This window comes from Coturnix japonica, chromosome 2, assembly GCF_054131305.1.
Source record: "Coturnix japonica strain WE chromosome 2, WE-NBRP24, whole genome shotgun sequence".
Classification (NCBI taxonomy): Eukaryota; Metazoa; Chordata; class Aves; order Galliformes; family Phasianidae; genus Coturnix; species Coturnix japonica.
The window spans coordinates 63,690,104-63,712,369 of record NC_140664.1 but is presented as its reverse complement, the minus strand read 5'-3'; the positions used below and the strand labels follow the sequence as shown (position 1 = coordinate 63,712,369).

At 38.2% G+C, this 22,266-nt stretch overlaps 1 protein-coding gene and 1 long non-coding RNA gene across 6 annotated transcripts in view; one reads left to right on the top strand and one right to left on the bottom strand.

Moving 5' to 3' along the window:
* The first annotated feature begins 3,637 nt into the window (after window positions 1–3,637).
* Window positions 3,638–5,592, top strand: LOC146761860 (uncharacterized). The gene is made up of 2 exons (XR_014943502.1): window positions 3,638–4,002; window positions 5,292–5,592. It is a non-coding gene; the product is annotated as an uncharacterized LOC146761860 (long non-coding RNA).
* Window positions 5,593–9,150: 3,558 nt separating this feature from the next.
* Window positions 9,151–22,266, bottom strand: part of BBS9 (Bardet-Biedl syndrome 9) — a 257,151-nt gene continuing 244,035 nt past the window's right edge. For all 5 annotated transcript variants that reach the window (XM_015855026.3, XM_085539999.1, XM_085539992.1 and 2 more), the window contains one exon: window positions 9,151–12,740. In XM_015855026.3, the coding sequence (XP_015710512.2) occupies window positions 12,700–12,740 (41 nt within the window). In that variant the 3' untranslated portion in view covers window positions 9,151–12,699. The remainder of the gene's footprint in view (window positions 12,741–22,266) is intronic.

Genomic DNA, 22,266 nt, shown 5'->3' with positions numbered 1-22,266 from the left:
TTTCTCTAGTTCATCTGACCCTCAATTACACACAGTGAGCGAGAGGAGACCAAGGGCCATTAGTTTTAAGACATCTATAGTAAAAAAAGTTATCGCTTGTCGGCAGTGACAGGGAAAAAAGAGAAAAGGTGCTGTGTGGTGCGATTGCTGGCAGATGGCACTGTTGGGAGCCCAGATCTTCACAGCGTGCGGCAGCATGGCAGGGAGGGGATAGGGCTGCTTCCACAATTAACCTGAACCGCAGATCTGTTTACAGCAATCTAATCCATATGTGCTAATATCTTGCTGCTACACGAGGGAAACTCTCTCTTGGATTGTTCTCAGAATGTACTTTTTGCACATCTGGCTTCATATGCACAGGACATTTGCTTTTACTTTTCCTGCAAGGAATACGGCGTACCTTATTCCATCTGGAAGCAAAACAAGACAGTGTTACAGTGAAATCCTCATTATTGTTGTTTACAGACACAAAGCTCAAGTAATTTAAGAATTACTTCCTTTCCTTTCCTTTCCTTTCCTTTCCTTTCCTTTCCTTTCCTTTCCTTTCCTTTCCTTTCCTTTCCTTTCCTTTCCTTTCCTTTCCTTTCCTTTCCTTTCCTTTCCTTTCCTTTCCTTTCCTTTCCTTTCCTTTCCTTTCCTTTCCTTTCCTTTCCTTTCCTTTCCTTTCCTTTCCTTTCCTTTCCTTTCCTTTCCTTTCCTTTCCTTTCCTTTCCTTTCCTTTCCTTTCCTTTCCTTCCTTTCCTTTCCTTTCCCTTCCTTTCCCTTCCTTTCCTTTCCTTTCCTTTCCTTTCCTTTCCTTTCCTTTCCTTTCCTTTCCTTTCCTTTCCTTTCCTTTCCTTTCCTTTCCTTTCCTTTCCTTTCCTTTCCTTTCCTTTCCTTTCCTTTCCTTTCCTTTCCTTTCCTTTCCTTTCCTTTCCTTTCCTTTCCTTTCCTTTCCTTTCCTTTCCTTTCCTTTCCTTTCCTTTCTTTTCCTTGAATAATTAAACCCCAGATATTCTGCATGTACTTAAGCCCAAAATTAGACTTGTCTACTATCAAAGAGTATTTAAAGAAAAGGCAGAAATGTACCTTAGCAAATACAGAGCTGAAGACTGTTAAAAACCCATCACATTTTGCTACTGATTCGTGTGAGTCAGATTAGTCTTAGACCATTCCCAAAAGGAAAGCCTACAGCCATTTGAGCAGGAGAAAAAGGTACTTGCACAAGGCAGTGTCATTCATCTGCCTGCCCCTCAGCTATATGTGGCTCTGTCAGAGGGAGAGGACCACTAAATGTGCCTGAGGTGGGCATTGAGTGTAATTATGCAGATCTGCAGGGGCTTTCAGCCCCAGCCCCAACTTCCCCTTCAGTAGCATATCTCTAAATATATTGCTGAGAAGCACAAGATGAACAGGGACAGGGAAAAGTATTCTGGTAAAGCATCAGACATGTCTTGTATATATTAGCAGATTAAACCCAAGAGAGTCAGTGGAATTACCCATGACCAAAGAAAACAACCAACAGTTTGAAGGTTTCATAGAATTTTAAATATGTATTTACATGGTATACATCATTTTAGGTATCTTTAAATGTAAACTGGGGTGTCAAGGGAATGGCTGGCCGGTATCCTGACACAGAATGATTTCTGTTCAGATGTTGGTTGGTGAAGAACTATTTTCATCTTCACGTCTGGGGCCTTGGAGGGTTTGATTTGCTTTTGGTTCTAACCAAGCTAATTTGAACAACACAGAACTAACTGTTTACCAAGTTACTTAAAATTCTACCTGGCTTTCATATTATTGTACTTTGATTAACTTGAAGTCAGTCCATAAGGCTTTAATCTAGTCTATGTCAGTATGAGAGTTAGGTAATAAATAGGAGAGCTATTTTTAACAGAATGGATGTCACTGTGCTGAAAGCACTTTGGTAATTTCTCGTTGTGCCAGTTTAGATCCTTCCCTGGGAAACGTTCACACATCAGAGTACCCGAATGAGATAAGTAAGAATCATCACATCATTGTCAGAAAGGCTCTGCCTCCTGCAGGGCCTTGTTGAACCAGGGCTCTAAAGCAAATCAGGATAGTATGAACTGAAATGAGATAAATTTAAGTGCGGAGTGGCATCAGAGTAGCTGTGTGTTTGGCCTCGCTATGTGCTGGGGCAACCAAGGAACAGGATCTTCTCCCAAAGGATGCATCTGTAGGGCCTAATGGCAGCCTTCAGACTCTTACCCCTCCAAGCACCATGCACACAAAGCTCTGCATCTCCAGGCCTAGGAGAAGCAGTCATGGTCCCAGAACAAGCCAAGTCCAACCCACCCAGTCATCTGGGTCCCCTGTGGCGCAAGTGGTAGAAGTGCCGCTCTGCTACACAGAGGCTCGAATCCTGGGGGGTTGGACTCGATGATCTCTAAGGTCCCTTCCAACCCGCACGAGACTATGAGACTATGATGATGATCTGCTCAGTCCTCACATTCAAGTTGGCAGGCCTAAATTAATCCACATCCAGTCTGGTAGAACCACAGAAATAAACCTAAAAGTCAAACTGGAATCCTTCAGAGAAAAGGAGAGGAGCTACCTCAGTACTTTCAGGCTATGCTAAGCCAACTGTCCCAGTTGTGAGACTCAGCTGCGGGCCTTCACTGTCCACTGGTGTGGCTTGGATGGGGGACATGCATAGCCTGCAGCACCTGCAGGATGGAGACCCAAGCCTTCACTTACCCGATCTTCCAGCATAGTATTTCTTAGTTTTCACAATTACTTTCTTAGATAGACTTGTTTTGAAGCATATGTTTGTCTTCATAAACTTTCATATTCCAAAAGAAAAACATTAGATAATAAATCACAGAACAAGGGGCCTCATGGTGAAGCTGCTTTCAGTTCTGTTGTGCCAGAAGTAATGGAAGTAATTGGACTTCTTAAGGATTGTTCCTGTGCATCTCTATTAAAAAAAAAAGAAAAGAAATCATCCCCACAATCCAAATGATGATTAACTGACTTATGAGCCTTCCACAAAATGACAATACAAGCCATCTATTATAGAAAGTAACACTCAGTGACAAGTTAGTGCTAGCAACAGTTCCATGCTTTGCTATTGGATCCATTCCAGTTGGATGAATAGACAGAGTAATTCCCAAAATGCAGAAATGTTGCTGCTATGAAACATTCGGAGGACAACAATCAACCCTCAGCTTTGTAATGATAGGATTTTAAAAAATGGCCATTTATTTTAAAATAGCCTCTGTGGTTTGTAAAGCTGTTTCTACAGAATGCACAGAGGATAAGATGCACATATTTTTTGCAGGCTTTCAGCTGCTGGCCCCAAGTGCAGCTAAGAATTAGGAAAAGACAGATTGAATTTACATGATGTAAACTAGAAGAAGAGAGCAAGAAAAGATGGCTCTTAAATATGTACTTTATGTTCTTCTAGAAGAGGTGCAGGGCAGAGTATTTTTTCGCAGCTAGTAGAATCCAGTCTGTCTGCAAAGGTATGAGCAGGGGAGCAGCTTAACAATAGCTCTATTCACCCGCAACCAAATTCTCAAAATCTGGAGTCTCACTTTTTGAATTCCCAGACTGAGCCTCAGGCCTTGAGCTTAATTGGGGTAACTAAAAAAACGAGGGCAATCAAAATTATCACTTGGCTTTGATAATGCAGGCCTTTGCAAGGGAAGGACAGGGACTGAGCCAAACCCAACAGAGACGACGTGCAGCGCATCAACACAAAGACACCCCTGTGGGCACATGGCAAAGATGAAGAGAGACATAGGAGCCTGCAGGGAGCAGTGATCCTCTGTGACTGAAAACTGTTATACTGGTTTACGAGCATTTTCAAAGCACCGCCGAATGCTACAGTGTACAAAGGTTGGAAAATTATATACAGAAGGGCCCAGTGATACCTCTGACATGAGCCAGGTGGAGGCACAGAGCTGGGAGAAGAGTCTTAAGGGATTCTGGCACATCCTGACTGCAAGATGCGACTGCTGCTGCAGACCTATGCTGCAGCACAGTTACCCTTTGGAGGTAAAGTGAAGCATATGATTCTATGGTTCTCTGCTTCTGCTGTCCCTAATCCCATGAGCTTCTTGCCACAGCAGCTCCATGACTAACATCTAGCTCCAGGTAACTATAAAGTAGCTATAAGAGATGAAGATTAAGGGTGCTACTTTTATTTATACCCTCTGGCTTTGTTTTTCATAACAAAGATGTCCTCTGGCCACTCTGGTGAGCAAGTTTACAATTTTGGAAACTGGTCTGCCACACCCATTGTATTCTGAATCAGCACAGGTTATACAACTTCACTATTTACAGGTAGCTTGATCTGTTTACCACTGCTGGGCCACTCGTTTCAGCTGCGGTAGTACACAGCTGGCTATGAAGGAGATGTAGCTACTGACAGGATAAATGTTATACAGCGAAGGAATAGTTGGTCCTTAAATTCCCTGGCAGTGGAACTACCTAAAAGTATTCAATAGTGAAGACAATGACAAGAGAGAAATAGAAGAAAGAGTTTCAAGCAATATGAAAGTGATTTGGTAACAACTTTCTATATAAAAAGTTGCACTGCATGCAGTTTTTCAGTCCTCAGCTGTGCTATAGCAACCTAAATATACAGAGAGGCAAATGCCAGAATCCACTTCCTGGCTTAGCCACAGCAGGATGGACATAACCAGTGGTTTGAGACCTAAAGAAGTTCAACTCAGCTAAACACGTAGGGTCCAGATTTATACTCTGGATATCTACAATGGCAGGAAGATGGAAAAGCGTTTTTAGAAGTTGTTTTTCTGGCCAGAATCAGAATTCTGCGTAAGGAGGACCACACAGTACTTTCTGTCTACTTGTTTCTGTGTGATCAGGAGGCAAAACTGTCAAGAACTCACCAGGCTTAGCAATCAGGTCCCCTTTCAACATGTGCTAAAACTGGAAGCCAAAAATTGGTGCCGAGGTTTGAAAAAGTTCATCTTAGTGAGAAGCAAGAAAGGTTAAAATGTGCTAATGCTGTTACTCATTGGGATTTATTCGCTCAGTTCTAATTTTAACTTTGGTTAGCCCAATAAAAGGTATCACATCACCGTCTGGGTAGCTGTCTTACAAAAAAACAATGCAGCTACCAATTTTCCTCCATTGGATGACATACTTGGGCAGTAGCCCTTTAAAAATGCTTCATCTTCTCTAGAGCACATTCGGTTTTCCATTCATTATTTTTCCGATGCTGAAAGCAATGTTATTCATCCTAGAGAAGAATAGCTACATTGTATTTCAAAAGTTTAACCAAAACGCTCTTTGCTGCAAGTTGCCTTTTTTCCTTCCAGGGTTTTAGAATATATCTACAAAGTGGCTGCTGGGAGAAATCATCAATTTATGATCAATGGGATCTGGTTAAAAAATAATTAATTAGTTTAAAAAAGAAAAGAAAAGAAGCAATATGGGAAAGAAATGAATTACACAACTGCAAAAGTGACTGCTATCTACAAAAATGTGGATGACGAGAACTCCTCTCCCCATGAGATGAGCTAATGAATGCTGAATGTAAAATGACTGTTAAAAAAGAAGGAAAGAAAGAAAAAGACAAAACTAGAAAAATAAAATCAGTTATTATTACACTGTATACTATCCACAATCTGGAATAATCCATACAACTATAACTTCTTTTGCTCTTGCTTTTTGTTAACTTCACCTGTAGTAATTACCTGAAAGTCAGCCTTTGCCTTCTTTAGTCCTGCTTGCCTGCAGTAAGGAAGCAGAGTCCACCCCTGCTTGGACTTGTTTTTCTATGACTATCTCTTGATTCACACCCATGTAGGACTATTTAGGTGCCACCTACACAGCAATGATAAATCATTAGCTATTCTGAAAAGTCAGCCCTTTGTGTCCATATCCTTTTTTGGTTGTGTGGCCACACAAACACCTTTGTTTTCTGTCTTCTCCTACTGATGTCAAGCTGGTTGATGTCACTGCTGCTTGACTACCAAATGCCCGAATGCAATAATCCTGGGGGGATGTTCTCAGCCCCATGAGCCAGGATTCATCTTCATCTAGGAAATATACATTTGTCTGTGTCAGCTGTAATGGGACTTTTAGAACACAATCCTGATGGGTATTAAGGATCCAAGTGCACACTGAAGCTTCTTGGTTCTTTTTCCCTCCTCCTTTACTTTCCCTTCATCCCATAAGGGCCAAATCCTCACAGCTGGAATGCAGTTGCCCAAAGCAATAGGCAAGACAACCCAATACAAGTCATGGACCACAGGTATGTCCCTACCTGCAGCTGCACTTGGGATTTGCACTCTGATGTACATTAAGCAACTGTCCAGTTTCATGATAAAAGATATGTGTTGTGCCACTACGAAATACTTAACAGATGCTGTAAGCTGCCAAGACAAACTCTTTTTGTTTCTACTGGATCAGAAACAAATGCACCTTGTTAACCAAGCTGTATTACCACCAGTTCGTAACTACAATCATTGCTTGTGCAGAAGGAAGACACTGCCTTCGAACAGCTGGATAAGGCACTTCCTAGTTTCTGTAAAACATACATATATTACAACTTGACTGTTCTTCAATATTTATGGATCTCAACTGCCTCCAATTCATTATACCACCAGAGAAGAAAAAGTACAATAATCCCCTTTATGTCTCCTGTAATTGAATCCAACCATGATTATAATATATTGTGGGCACTTGAAGTACCTATTAATTATTGAATGCTTGCTTCATAATGAACTGGAATATCCTCTCTGATACACTAACTTCTTCATATATTCTTTTAACAATTCCAAGATCCTGCAGAACTGGTCCATCCTTTAATATGAATAAAATAATAAAATCAATATAATAAGTAATTTTAGTTATCTCCCCAACACACTGTAGGCTTTGGGATGCTGTCTCATGAGATTTGGCAAAACTGGTCCAAGCTGTCCTTGGATCAAACAATTTGGTGCTCTTTCCTAAGGTTCTTAAGAATGGCATCTACGTTACATTCGTCAACAATGATTAAATGTCTCAGCATAATGAGAGGAGAATGGAGGTGCCAAACTTTAACAGTACATTAGATTGAGGAAATGGTAATATTAACATCAGTTTAGAAAAACTGCGGCAACTTTTTAACAGATAGAGGGCCAAGCTTTGTGTTGATAAGGTGCCAATTCAAGTGCATTCTTCCCAACATATCCTGCTAATGTATCCCTCCCATGCTCTCTTGATTGGAAAGCAGGAGAGCATGCTGCTCATTGCTTGGTTTCCTAAACTAATAGCACTGCTCTGTGCTGTTGAAAGCTGTCATACACCATCCTGAGAGTGACTTCATCTCAGAAGTGGCTGCCGTAACCTGTATAAAGTACTTTGAGAATTTATTTATTTTGAAAGGGCCTATTTAACATGTAGCATCACTCTCTACGGAGAAGCAACCACCATTTCTGGGGTGGAATGTAGTAGCTGTTTAATTAATACTGACTAGCTGACTCTCACAAATACAGATTCGGGGAATAATACCTTTTGGAGCAACCCACACAATGTATCACATTATCTAGCTAGGAGTAAATGGTGCTTATATGTCATCTTATTATGGCATTTGGCCTCCAGTAGAGGAGTATGGATGTTCTCCTATCACACTCTGTGGCAAAACACTCAGTTAAATTCAATTAAGGTAGATTTGGGCACCTAATCAGGTTACAGTAATGACTCATGATGACTGAACTCCAAGATTACTGATCAGGCAACAGCTCACATAATCAGAGCAGAGCTGTTATCTTGTTTCTGCAGCTGAATGTGCTGTCAGTCTGCACCCAGATGGAGCTGCAGTGGAGGGTGGACTGTATGCTGCAATGATTGTTCCTACTTAGGAAGCACTCCAAGTTTCTATTCTGCTCACAAAGATGAATCAAAATATCTTATCAAACACTGTTATCATTTTCCTCAGGAGTCTTAATTGTTTTTGCCAAAAATAATTTCCAAAAGGAATATTTATTTTATGATGAAACTACTAAAGTGGTATTAAAGTAGCAAACAAGTGAATAATACAATATGCTTATGCTAGATCAGGTGGAAAATACTCCCACTAGAGCTAACATCAATTTACATCCTGTAGCCTGAGGGTGTGGATCTATTCCAGGGCTCCTGGTTACGTCTGTGATTTCTTTCCGCTACTAAAAACACAATTTTGCTCAACCCTTTCATTTTAAGAATGAGGCTGAATATTGAAATTTTCAATGCAGCACGTTCTTTTGCAAGCATGCACGCCTCGTGAACACACAGTAAATCTAAGCACATGATGGTGCATGTGAAGAAAATATAATGGAATTTTACTCTCTTTCCTGCTTTTGACAATATGAAACTCTTGGAAAATACCACAGTGTTTTAAAATAACAAATATATTTGTTTAAATGTGCTCGGGTGTTGCATTTTCTTTGTACTCTTTGCTACAACAGATGTAAAATTATGGCAAACAGGTCATGTTGTCAGATAATACCAGGTCAATACAACTAACGAGGTTAGGCCTCCATCCAATTAATTAAGTCATTTGCTGTACATTCAGTGCTAATAAACTTGCTAGGTGTCTCTGCTGTGATCAGCTGGTCTCTTGTACAGAGCACATTCTCCCCAAACTAGAACCTTTTATACAGAAAACTGCTAGTCATCATACAAAGGAGGAGGAGAAGACAGAATACTTAATATCACAGACCATTGTAAGAATTTACAATACAGGAAATGAGTGAGTAGAGAGGAGCTTTGGACTCTAAATATAAAGCAATGTTTTCTAGTCTTTATATGGCTATCATTCTTGTGTTGAATTTGGTCTACTGGAGTACTAGAATAAATTCTCACAGAAGCAATGCATTCAATAGCACTTCTAATTGGGGACACTTTTGCTAATTTGCAGAACACTACATGGCTTGGCCTCCCACTTGCTTCATTGTGGCCTGAGGGCATTCATTCACCTCTAGAGGATCATGGCCCATATGCAAACAAGAAACTATGCAAACTTAAACATATGTTGAGTTACAGAGGAAGAGCTAGGTCAGCTGCAGACAGCATATGAAGATATCACATAAATACAAAAGGAATCCTATGCTATGAGGCAGTGAATGAACAAAAGCATCATGATAGCAAAGGGTGGCTACAAAGCCATGGAAAACTCTAGCTTAATTTAAAAACAAATAATCAAGAAACAAGTTTGCTTTCAGGAGTATGGCATATATTTTGCAGTATCTTTGCAAAAATTTTTTTGAAGTATTTATTAACAAGATCCTGTGATAAGAAGGAAAGATACTTGTTAAGTATGGGGCATAACCTGTATTTTTTATGCTGAAAGGACTTGACGTACAAATACAATCTCTGCTCAGCAAATTTCTTTTTGTGGTAGTAAACTATTCTTTATAAACAATACACAACATTGAAACCTCTTTCTTAACACTCTCTGCACAGTAAGCACCAAAGAAAAGACAAGATACCATGAAAACAAAATTCAACCTCTTGCAAATTAAGAAATAATGTTTTTCTGTGCCATAGTTTAATAATAGTTGGACAGATGAATCAATCTGGGACTGAAAAACACAGTCCTGGACTGAACTCAGCATTGTGTTCAAAGCCCAAAAAAACCCTCAGAGCCCAGACCTTCAGATTTTGGTCATCAGAGCAGTAATTGTTTTAATCTGTTTTTCTAAACTTCAACACCATGAAAATAAAATGAAAGAAAACCCTCTTATACAATAACATTCAGAAAACAACGACCATAAAATATTTACCTGTTTAACAAAAATAAAATGCATATATTGTAGGTTAGGACTTACTTTAGAAAATACATTCCAAAGTATTATAGCACAAATATAATAAAAAAAGTTGCCATGACCCTCTGTTTCGTTTTCAAAGTATTACAAAATTCACTTTAGATATAAGTATCCAAAATTGATATTAATAAAGTGATCAATTAATTTTTGCCTTTGAGCCAACTAAAAATATAAATTTCTCCATGAACAGCTGACTATTCAAACAGACTGCATATTTAAGCTCAGAAAGTAACATTTCTTATATGAGTAACCCTTTTGCAGACTAAAACGCTAGGTTTCTAGATATGACATTTATATTACAGACTCCGCATTACCTGAAAGCATTGTAATATTATAATTAACAAACATTTGATTAGACGTTACCCTAAAATCCCATTCAGAATTATTTGGTTGGTCAGCAATATATTTTTTTGGCCTCAGAAACACTGTCAATGCAAACAAAACATTCAGACCCCCTAACCTTCCAATGTTTCCTTACATTTTTTGGTTGGCCAGCTCTCTAAATTCAAAAAAGTAAGCACTGGGGGAAACAAAGTGATTTTTACACAAAACAACTGTATTTCTCTCTTAAATCTTGACAACACTATCACAATCCACAATTTAGCACAGTATACAAAGAAGAGGTCATTTATTACGACTGTAGTCAGTTCTACCTTTTGTTTTTTCTTTATGACCAGCATGTTTTCCCCTTTCTGCAACGGTATTCTCATGAGACCTCATTTTACAAAGCATCTGACAGAAAAGACAAATAAGAGTGCTTCTGAGCCTTACATGTTAAAACGATAGAAAACAAAAGTGTATGAAATAACTGACATGAGTGCCCATTCATTTACCCTAAATTCCTGATGAATCGAGGCAGCTCTGAGCACTGGGATCACATTCAACAATTACAATTATGACAGAGTAATGTATTTCTCATGGTAGTGTATTTTCCAGCTAATTTCATACACATATAGCTCGGCATTCTTTGGTCCAGTATTCCACAGCATAATGGCACTTAGACGGCATGGGTAAAATATAGTAGACTGTGGAGGATTTTTCTAGATTACCTAGCAGCCACTCATAAAAGAAGATTTGAGATCTATGGTTAAAGTTTAAGCCTGATAGCTAGAGTAATTGATTAGTTCTCCATGGATTTTCTTTGGTCATTGAGGTGTGTACAGAAACTACAGGAGATTATTTTATTGGGTAATTTTCACAGCGCAGCAGGATACCTTTACAATGGGCTGGATACTGCCTTCTTGACAAAAACTATGCGGAGGGATCAGAGTGAAGGAAATTCAACCAGCAGAATCCCTGCATAACAAGTAGGACATTTCTTCCTGGGAAAGAGGCAAGAATTCTGGTACCACAGCTTCAGATCTCTGAGATCTTCTGGGGTTGTGAGAACCCGATCACTTCAATTCTAGAGGTATCAGAAACCTTACCCAGCGTTCTGGCCACTTTGTTCCATGTAACAGCTAACGTGTTGAAAAGGGCTCAACGAAATGTGCTTTTATCATGGTTACTGAGCCAGAGTAGGACCAAAGCATTAAGCAGCAGATCCATAACTGGTGCAAACTGGTTTTGTTTTGGGGGTGGATGCAAAAAGGTTGAAAGTAAATACGAAGGCAAATGAAAGTTGTAGGCTTAACAGATCCTGAAAAATGTCTCCTTTTAATCCATAGATCAAGTCTTGTACAGACCATAGCAACTATCACAACCCTTTCATGAAATTGGAGGGACCTTTTCTGTGGTTAGAACCTGAGTTCATGAAATCAGCGGGAGAGTGAGAAGTGGACATGGCTCATGCCATTGCAGAAACAAAGCTGAGACCTGCAATGCTTTCTGTATCTGGAACCTAAAAAAACCCACAGCTTCTCACTTTTTATGAACCAGCAATAGCCAAGAGAGAGCTTGTTCGTCAGATATCTGTCTTTACTCTTTACTCAGGTCTCACTTGTTTTCAGTTCCAAATATCTTCTTCTGATACCACACTCAGCTCGCTCTCAGGAACTCAGACATGAGTGTGACGCTTCCAAACCCTAGGCCAAGGTTTAGAAAGGTGTTTGGCTTGTCTCCTTTGTTGGGTGTTATATTTCAGGCACCTCGTATGGACCTGATTTTCAGAATCTAAGTGCTGAAACCTCTCAGCCCCTTCCAACTGGATTCACTAAAATTAAGGCACTCAAAAACTGCTAGTTAGTTTTGAAAATCTAACCCCTAACTAGAACAGGCTGAACCACAAGAAAAGCAGGAATAATAGGTAACCACAGAAAGATCCATGTGCTGCTGTGCTCGGGGTACTTAAAGTGTAAACTTTATTCACTTGGTAGTGACATTGTTAATGGCAAAAGGGTTTGCCCTTTATGTCCAGTAATCATATTTTACTCTGTATCTCCTGAGAGCAGGAGTTTGTATAAGCAATGAGGGGGAGTTGGGGCTGAAAAAGAGTTGATGGATTACCAGTTTTTTTCATGTGGTGAATTCAGCTGTCTGGAATGGTGAATGTTAGTACAGGAGGAAAAGAGATAGTTATCTTTTGTCAAAGCTGTGATATAGCAAATGTTAATATAATCTCAAAGGGAGGTATAGTTCAGAATATCTTAAAAAACAGATAAAACATATCCTGAAACAAAGGTTTCTTTTAACTGTATGTAAACAGTCTTTGATCAACCAACAGAATCTTTAGGAAGGGCTGATGTATCACAAAACTTAACACGACATCCCTACCACAGCTGAGTAAGTGCATTAGCTTTGCTCGCAGAAAAGATGCTAATAGTTCTCAAGAAGATCCAACTGAAATGATTAGAACTGAACTTTTTTGTGTGTAAATTATCACAGTCCTCTTCTTCTGAAGGTTGTAATCGATACAGAGTAAAAAGGATCGGTACTGTTGCACTATAAATGCATTTGATATCAGATAGAAATTCCTCCTGAGGGTTGTCTTCATATTTCATGGCTTTTCTGCTTCCTCTGCTGCATCCTCAGACAAACCTATATAGGAGAAAGAAGATGCTTAAAAATTCGCTGTGCTTGGCAACTGCATATACTCTATTGTTGATTATTGGTTTGTAAAAGCCTTGGTTATAGCCAGAGGAAACAATTTATTACAAGCAAAACAGGATGAGAATGTGTAACTTGCAAATTCAAGAACTCAAAAGCTTAGGAATACAGTAATTAAGGCAGTGAGGGCATTTGCATATCAACTCAATTTCGTATATGATGGACGAAGGCACCCTTAACTTATAAAATTGTAGACTACTCTTAAATGTGAGGAAAAAATTGAAGAGAACAACTAGGCATACAATCTAACACATGGTTCTCTTCTTGATCTTTGCCTGCATCCTTTTACAGGTAGAATTAGCAACACAAGTTGAAAACAGTATAAAATTACTCTCTGTAAACTTATTATGGATGTTTGTATATTTATTTATTTATTTTAATATAAGACTTTGGGAAAGGGGAGAACAGCAAAACCCCTGTACAGAACTTCAGGTTTAAACCAGGAAAGGATGAGTTTCTTATTTTCCAGTATTTGTGCAAAGGTTAATTCTTGGATTGGATATTAATCTTTGCAACTATGAGCCTAAAAGAATCAGAAAAGTGGGTAGAAACCCATATAAAGTTGCTTGAAATATCTACAGAGAAAAGGAACAGTGGATTTGCATATGCACATATTTTCATGACTTAATTAAAGTGATTATTTAACCCCTCAGTTTCTTACATGTCCACTATTACTTTAGGCTGAAAATTATTTAACTTAAATCCTTTTCAAATTAACATTAAACAATCCAAAATAAATTGGTAATATATCCAGATGATATTTGAATAATAATACAAAAAACACACAGCTTTTAGACATCTCTACAGAAGGCTTAAATCCCTACACATTCAATAGGTCAGCAGCAGAACTAAATTTGATTATCCAGTCTTCTGAACACGTGCCTTTGCATTGTCCATAGGCCCAAATACCTTCCTAATCACATTCACACAATATCACAAACAATCTACATCATGTAAGAAAATAATAATAAACTAAAGGCTGTCATTTAGATGCAAGCAAGTCCACGTGAACAACAACATCTACATTGCTTTCTCTTGTTTTATTTTTCAGTTTTTGGTTTGTTCTATCAATGTCCTTTGGTGCTTGGGGATTTCAGCATATGCGTGAATGGTTTTCATAGCTGCTGGTAAGTTAAACAAATTTTACCTCCAGCCTTGAGTTTGAAGCAAAGTGTCAGTGAAGCTAACAGAGCAGATCAAGGATAAAATTGCCAAGATACAAAAGACTAAAGCAGTAACATTTAAGCAACAGCTGGAAGCCCAAGCCCCCCAAGGATTCTGAGGTCCTCCTTTACTGAAGTTGGTGGTTTTTTTTAAAGAACAATTCAAAACACCATGTTAAGAGCTGATACGGGTTTACAAAGGTCAACGTCCCAATGGCAGTTCCTTTGTTCTAAACTCCTCTTATGAGACAGCACATGCTGAGATGCCAAAGGGACAGGCAACAGGTCCCATGTTGCTACACTAATGATCTAGAGGATAGAGGTAGGTAGCATGATAATGAGATGTGTGGAACGTAGGAAACGCTGATGAGCTACAGCCACTAGAGAGGAGAAAGAAACATTGCTCTAGGACCTGAGAGATTCACAAGGCTCAGAGAAGATAAGATTCCATTTAAAATACATTATGGGACTAATCTTAAACACAGATGGTTGCTGAGTAAAGCCCCAGAGAAGTAGCATAGTAGAAAGAGCTTAGAAGACATGCATTCACAGCGAAATGGGCCACGTAGCTCAATGCAGTTCAGAACCACAGAAGCCACTGCAGAGTCCTCAGTTCCTGTTCCTGACTATATAGCTTTGTTGAAATCACATCTGCAGCTATTTACAGCTCTCTCCGCTACATAAAAAGACACTGGAGAATGCCTTCCTTTCCCACCACAGTCAGGGAAGAGTTTGCAAACTGCTTTCTGCACACTCTTAGAAAAGTTGGACACACACATAGTTAAGAAACAGTAAAAAGTGGTATGCTTATGTCAGCTGTTTGTCCCCAAAGAGAACAGCCAAAGATTCACCAAAATGACCCAAAGGCACCGATCTGTGCGTTAGCACTGCTCACTGGGTTGCAGACCTCAAGATGAGTGACAGTGCTACTGCACCGAGCCCCCAGTGTCTGCACAACTACATTTGAGGACATAAAATAGCACCCAGGATACTGCTTTCACAAACTGTTACTACCATGACATGCACTTCTTACAAATAATTTCTGTGTCTGTTTCAGTAAATTGCTGTGCAGAAATGAGGAACATGAACGGTGACTTTAAAGACCGGGAAACACCGTGAATCATCTAAACCTGATACATTAGCTGTAATCAAGGGCTGGCAAAACTGACACAATATAGCAGGAGTTACCTCAGCTTCATGAAGCTTTGCCTGACTGCACTACACACAACTACAGGTAACCTGGAACACTGCTGTGCATTTCAAAGAACTCCTACATGAGTAAATTGCAGGAGAGATGAACAGAGAGATGAGGTATAGACTGCGGCAATTTTTATTGTGTAACTCAAAAATGGTAGGCGATATGAAAACACAGCTTGCAATCATGAGCCTTCCCACCTCAACCCTGTACTTTTCAGTATGCAGCATTTACTAGTCAGCTAGGAGAACAACATAAATCTAACATCATTATCTGCCATATGCTATTTGTAGCAGGTCAGATGACTAATATCAGAGAGGTTTCTCCTCAGTTTATCCTGACAGGCTTAGGCAGAACCTAAGAAATACATGGTATAAAATGAAAAACTCTGTAGATGAAGGCTCCTCTATCTTATTTCATCCCAACAGAACAACAGTGGTCTGAACACACACTTAGACAAACGAATGCTAAAGAGTTTTATGCCTAAACAGTTATAAACTGGGAAACGGTGCTTTTAGAAGCAACCATAATAAACTTTAACCCATGTGTATTAGGCTACCCAAGAGCTTTTGGAGACAAGTTTTCAAAATTTAAAGCATGTGATTAAATGGATGTCCTGATTAATAACATGAGGCTGCATGTATCTGAAGCTAAAAATAGAGTCCACCTTCAATCACTTAATTAAATCCTCAAACTATGCTGTGTATCTTTCAGTCAGAGCACATTAGCGCCCCTGTGAAAGCCACTTCTGTGAAGCAAAGACATGGAATATTTTAGTCATGCCAATTCACCCCTCAAAAAGCGTAACTTAATGCATGCTACATACACAGAAAATTCATCTGTAGATTAAAAAGCATTTTTTGAGCATCAAAACCTGAAAACCAAAAGACTGAAGAAAATCAGTTATAGTTACAAAAACACCAAAGACAGAAGGAAAAACATCAAACACCTTTCTTGGAATTAAAATAAACAAACAAATTGATAAATTAATTAATTAAAAGGAGAAATGATATTTGAGCATGATGGAATAAGGAAGCAGAAGAGAGGTAAAAGGATCATTTTCTGTAGTCATAAATTGTTCATACTAAGCATTATGGTGTAAGGTTTAAAGATGTTCAGGTTAAACCATTAGGCAATGGAAGAAACTACCTAGGGAGATGGATGAGTCAAGGATATGAGAAGTTTGTCAAGATAGGGTAAAAGAAATCCTAGTGGGGATTTGTGAAGAAGATACACAGCTTTCAACTGGATGACCTAAGGGATCTTCTCCAATCCTATCATTTATGCTGCTATGATTCATCCTAAGGAGAACATTTTGGACTCTCATGAATTACTGGCTGAGTTTCTTGGATACTATTGTACATTAGTCTACTCTGAAGCATGCATACAACTAAGTCAAAGTTGGCTTTGAAGTACTTAATCTACAGTATTCAACACTTCCCTGTCTCTCTTTCATACAGTGACTCAGAAAAAGGACTGCTAAAACAAGAGAACAAAAAGTTATTTTGAGTTCAGATAAAGTTAGAGAAGGGAGGCACCACTTTCCTCAGCTCTTCCCACTAAAAAGAAAAGAGGAAAAAACCACTCCATCTCACGGCCTGATGGGTAATTTCGCTATTTGTAGATCAGACATAAAACAGCCTTAAAAAAAAACACGCTACAGTTTTCAAGTAACTTCTTCATAAAATTCTGGATGCAAAACTAAATGTTCCAAATGACCAAAGTGAATAGCTCTTTTTGCTTTTTTTTTTTTTTTTTTGTGTGTGTGTGTGTGTGTTAACAAAGGAAGACAGATTTTTCCTTGCACCTTCAAGTCATGTTTCCAGAAATCATAATTTTCTCCTTAGAATGCCATCTTCTCACTGCTAATAATTTTGATTAACGTCATAAGCTGCCTGAGAAAGTATATACAGCTTCCTTTTTTTTTTCTCAGCATATGATCCTTATTCCATGGACATGATCCAAAAGGTTTTTCAGAAAGCTTAAGAATGTAACAATATCTTGCTTATCCCAATTTAGCCTGGAGTGAAAAAGGGATTAGTGTGAAACCACTGACTTCAATGCAGTGCTGAAGACCAATCATCATGATGGACAAGCTACAAACTTTCCTACTGTGTGCTGTTACAGGAAAAAGTGGACTTGATCAGTACTTGACACTACTTTCTGCGGAATAATAAACTGAAAGAGGGCTTTACCATTCCCTCTCAAGTCACCAGTGAGCTACTGATCACTACATACATGATTTTGAAATGATCAGACTTTTGAATCTGAAAGGGGAGTGATGGTAGACAAATGAGTGGGAAGCATAAACTGACTCATTCATTGAAGAACTGGGTAAATAAAAGAAATTTGCTTTACATTTAGCAAGTGTGCCTGAAAGCAAGGAGTTCATTCCATGAACTCTTCTTTGTCTGAAGGGGCTATCTACACCACAGGATGGATAATGTGAGACAACAGTTTCCCTTACTCTCTTTTCAATATGTCCTCTACTGCCATACAATGGGTCCAATTTACACAAAACTAGTATCACTGCAGTTTCCAAACTGCTGCAATATAGCACTGTAGCCTTTACCTTGAGTTTAACAGCATTTATAAACGTTGCCAAAATGTTCTTTTGTCATTCTGACTTAATTGTGACATGTAATTGCAGTGTAAGATGTAATAGCAGTGTAACACAAGAGAGATAACAAGCACCAAGGAGGTAACAAGTAACAACAATGTCAGCATTTAACAAATGCTCACGGATTATTATTTTTTTAATTAACTTGTAAACACTTCAGGGAGTTCTTGAGCATTTGTGTCCCTAGGCTGCAATCCTCAATGGAGATTCTACAGACATGGGCATTACTGCCATTCAGGCTGAGTGTGAAAAGGGGTGCATTAGGGAAAGTCACAATAACTTAGAAGCAACTTTTTATTTCTTTATTTTCTGAAGTATAGCAACTAAATTGCCCTCTTAGCAAGTTTATCCTGCTAATGAATAATCTGTGGCGTGCTTATGTTGTTTAATACTGATACCTTTAACTTTCATTACATCTTCTTTTGTACACACATATATCCATTCACATCTCTAATACAAAATCTATTGAGAACCACAGCACCAAGAAAACATTAGAGCTGCCAGCAGGAATAAACAAGTAGATTGAATTACTGCCCATCTGTTTTGGGAAAGGTAAAGAGGTATGCAACAGGTTGCAGATCTTAGGATTACTAAAGCACTCAAGCTGTTAAGAGTTCAGAGTCCCATATTTATATAATCCTGTACATTTCTGTACTTTCTTCATGTCCTTCAGCTTTATATTTGGAGAATGCCCAAGAGACATGAAATTTATCTACTGTAAAATTACAAAACTTGAACACTGGGAAAACCAACCAGGAACATCACCAAAAATTCCCCAGGAACAAAATGTTCTTCTTCTAAAAACCATGACAATATTTATTTATTTATTCGTGTATATCTCTGTATACTGTCATATGTGCATATATACATAAAATTGAACTGGAAATAAGTATATTCTAAAAAAGGATCTAGCTTGTGCTCATAGCTATCAACACAGAAAAAAGAACAAGAGGAATGGGATGACGGCCAGTTTGAAGTAATGTAAAGCTTTGCAAGCAGCCCTCTAATAACAGTATTCTGAACTCCACTCAGGAACAACTAGGGAAAAAAAAATAATCCAAAGATTATTACAAAGCAAACTGAATGTGCTTGCAGGGAGACAAATGGTGTAAAAAGCATTTTATCTGTTGTGAAATAAAGTAACTGGTCATTAGTGTGGGAAATGCATTTTCAGTGAAGACTAAAATTTGACTGAAAGGTGCTTATTTTCCCCAAATACCTGGCTTGTCACAATCAGCTACCAGATCTTTAATATTTTCCTAGGAAAACCTGTAAATTAATTCTAGAGAATTGATTGTTTTCATTTGAAGATAACTACATTCACAATTCAGCTTGGACAGATTATTTCTTGCTGGGAAGTGAATCCCTAAAAATGAGTTTGTCCCTCAGTTGTCAAATCTCCATTCAATCTAATTAGCTACCAGATTATGCTAGGGCAGTAAACTAATTCAGTGAATTCTAAGGCAAACATGCACAAGAAAAAAACTAAAACTTAATTATGGCCACAGAAATGTCAATGCTTTTAATTATTTTCCAATAGAATACTTATTAGAATTTATTTAAGAATTTGTTTAGTAGAAATTTATTCTTCATTAGGTTTACATCTTACCATGCCCTGTGACCAAAAATCCTACCAACTATTTCAGAAAAGTTGTTTCTTTAATAATTTACTGTCAGAAAACAATATGTACATTTGGGCTATGTACATTAAGGTTTGATAGATCAAACTATATTAAAATCAGAGTCTTAACATAGATAAAATTCTTTGCTTTTTCCTGGGGAGAAGTAATGCCATAGTAGATGGTCTTCTGACTGCTTGATTCATTGTGCTGTTCAGTTGAGTTCTCAGACAGACAGATTGGACAGCTGACTATTAACTAAACCCTTTTTTTTTCCCCACACACACACAAGTAATCACCATGACAGATAGGCAAAGCACCAGGAGTAAGTTAGCTCTAGGGCAAGATTTTCCACCATTTTCATATGAATGGTAGGGAATCTACCACCCAGCAACAGTCTGCAGGAAGACCTAAGATCCTTCATGGGTATGAGATGTACATATTACAGATACTTTGTACTCTTACAGGCTGGCCGCATCTCATAACTGACATCTGAAGAACTACAATCTCCCTGATAACAGCATCATTCATCATTTACCTCTGTAACTTCAGCTAATATTAAGCAAACTTTGCAGCTGAGATATTTTACTCTGAAAGATGCAGATGTAGGTCAGACAAGCCATCTGTCAGATTCCTGCTGAATTTGTCAGATCAATTTGGCCGTACAACTGTAAATTCCTTAAGCATTTTTCATATTTCCAAAATCTTTTGGATTTTCATTTCACACTGAAGTGTCAGTTAACAGGTCCCAAACTAGGCAAAATATTTCAGTTCCAGGAGAAAAAAGAGAAAACTAAATCAATCTTTGGAGGTAGTGTTTGTCACAGAATAACACATTTTCTAATCCTATAATTTAGTTTATTTAAAAAACATTCACAGAGCTCTACTCATTTGCATGTGCTTTTGCCTGATGTAAGTAAGTCGAAGCAGTGCAGTTATCCTTCATTCACGATATAATTGCCATAATGAAGCTTTCAACAAATGCACATGCTAACTATATTAGGCTTTGGCCATCATCAACTTGAGAAAAGTGTGGATTAAGAAGTATTCTAGATTTATATGGAGGGGAGAAAAAAATCACTGCATCTTTTTTATGGTACAGGCAAGTGTTCAGGACCTACACTGTGCTCCTACTGCAAGCATAACTTCTATGGCCACAGAATAAGTTACGTAAACATGACTTTCTCCAGTAGAGATTTTCCACATTTTCTGTATTGTCTCCAGAGAACAGTACATATAAGCCCACGGCTTCTCAGTACTAAAAAGATACAACAAAATAGAATAAAATCCAAATAGAGCACTGAAAATAATAGTGTGATTCCATGGAAAACACAAAAGAGAAAATAGCTACAGGCAAAGTAACATTAGGAATTGTTTAGTGCAATGAAGAGATACCAAAGAGGATCAAGAAGATGGAAAGGAATCAAGGATCACGGAAAGGACTATTCAGCTTGTTTTAATACCACATATTCTTCCAAGAGAAGCGGTGGAAGCCATATGACTTATGACATTTGCAAATTAGACCAAGTACTGCAATGAAGACAACTATTTGGCAGCGTCAAGGAGATGGTCAAGCTGATATAACAGGAGTTTTCCACTTCTAATTCCTATTATCATACAACAGATCTGAGGTGCTACAGATTCCTATGTGCTTTGTAATATTCAAAGAAACGTTAGTTTTGCTTACCACCAAGCATTCAGCAACTGAATACCCTTCAGTACGATGTTCCTTTTAACAATGGAACATTGCAGTGAAAATGATAAAATCATATTCAGTATTTCCACAGATCCTTCTGGAAATAGCATCCAACAGGATTTTATGCTTTAATGTCATTTTTCCTTTGGAGTCTGGTGGGAGAAAAGGCTCCTTAAGGAGGCAGTTTTGAAGGAAAATGTGTTTGGAAAAAAAAAAAAAAAGAAAAAAAAAAAAAAAAAAGAAGAAGAAGAAGAAAAAAGAAAAACAAAGGAAAATGTAATACTTCTGTGTAATACTTTCCAAACTTGAATTTTGTACATTCCTTTTAAGTTACATTATATGAGAAAAATTCTCTATGAGTTTTTTCTTTCCATGTGCAATCTTTTGATAAGTCTCAGTGTTGGCTTCAAAGCAAAAGAACAAAATAAAAGAGACTGTGTTAAAACAACAGATAAATTCTTGTCTAACTGGACACTTGCTTGTTTTCCTGAGATATTACCTTTGTAAACACAAAGGATGATTTTGAGGGGTTAGAGGTGTAATGAGACAGCAGTTTGCTAAGTATTCCGGTAAGTGTTCTTAATTGTCTTAACAGCTCACTATACTAAAATATGTAATTCTCCTTATTTCTACTCCTATTCCACTGATATCAGTCTTGTCTCATACAGATGGAAACTACACCCCTGGATATCTTTAGCTACTATTACCAAGTGATCCTCATAATAGTAGCTAGAATGGCAATTTCAGTACTCACAAAAAAGATTTTAAAGTAACTCAAATTTGATGATCCTATTAAGGCCCAAATCTGTGCATTTCTGAACAATTAGAAGTAATTTCTGAGCCCTCCATGCTCGCACCAAAACTGGCAGAACCAAAGGGAGGGCAGCACTTTGCAGGCCTGAGCCTTTTAGCACCTCCAGAAGGACTGCTGGAAGCCAACATGCCTCCAACTAAGGCCTGAAATGATGAAAGTAACAGTTTTAAATGTATGGATTTTCTCATGCACTCAGGAAGCAATAAAAACTAAGTATAGTCAGACTGCAGGAGAGTAATATAGCTTTCATCATTTTCTGTGACTTCAGGGAAAACAAGCTGAACTTTTATAGACAGGCAATTCAGTTTTGCAAATGTTCAGAAAACTGCAGTGGGATTTCCACTGTAAAG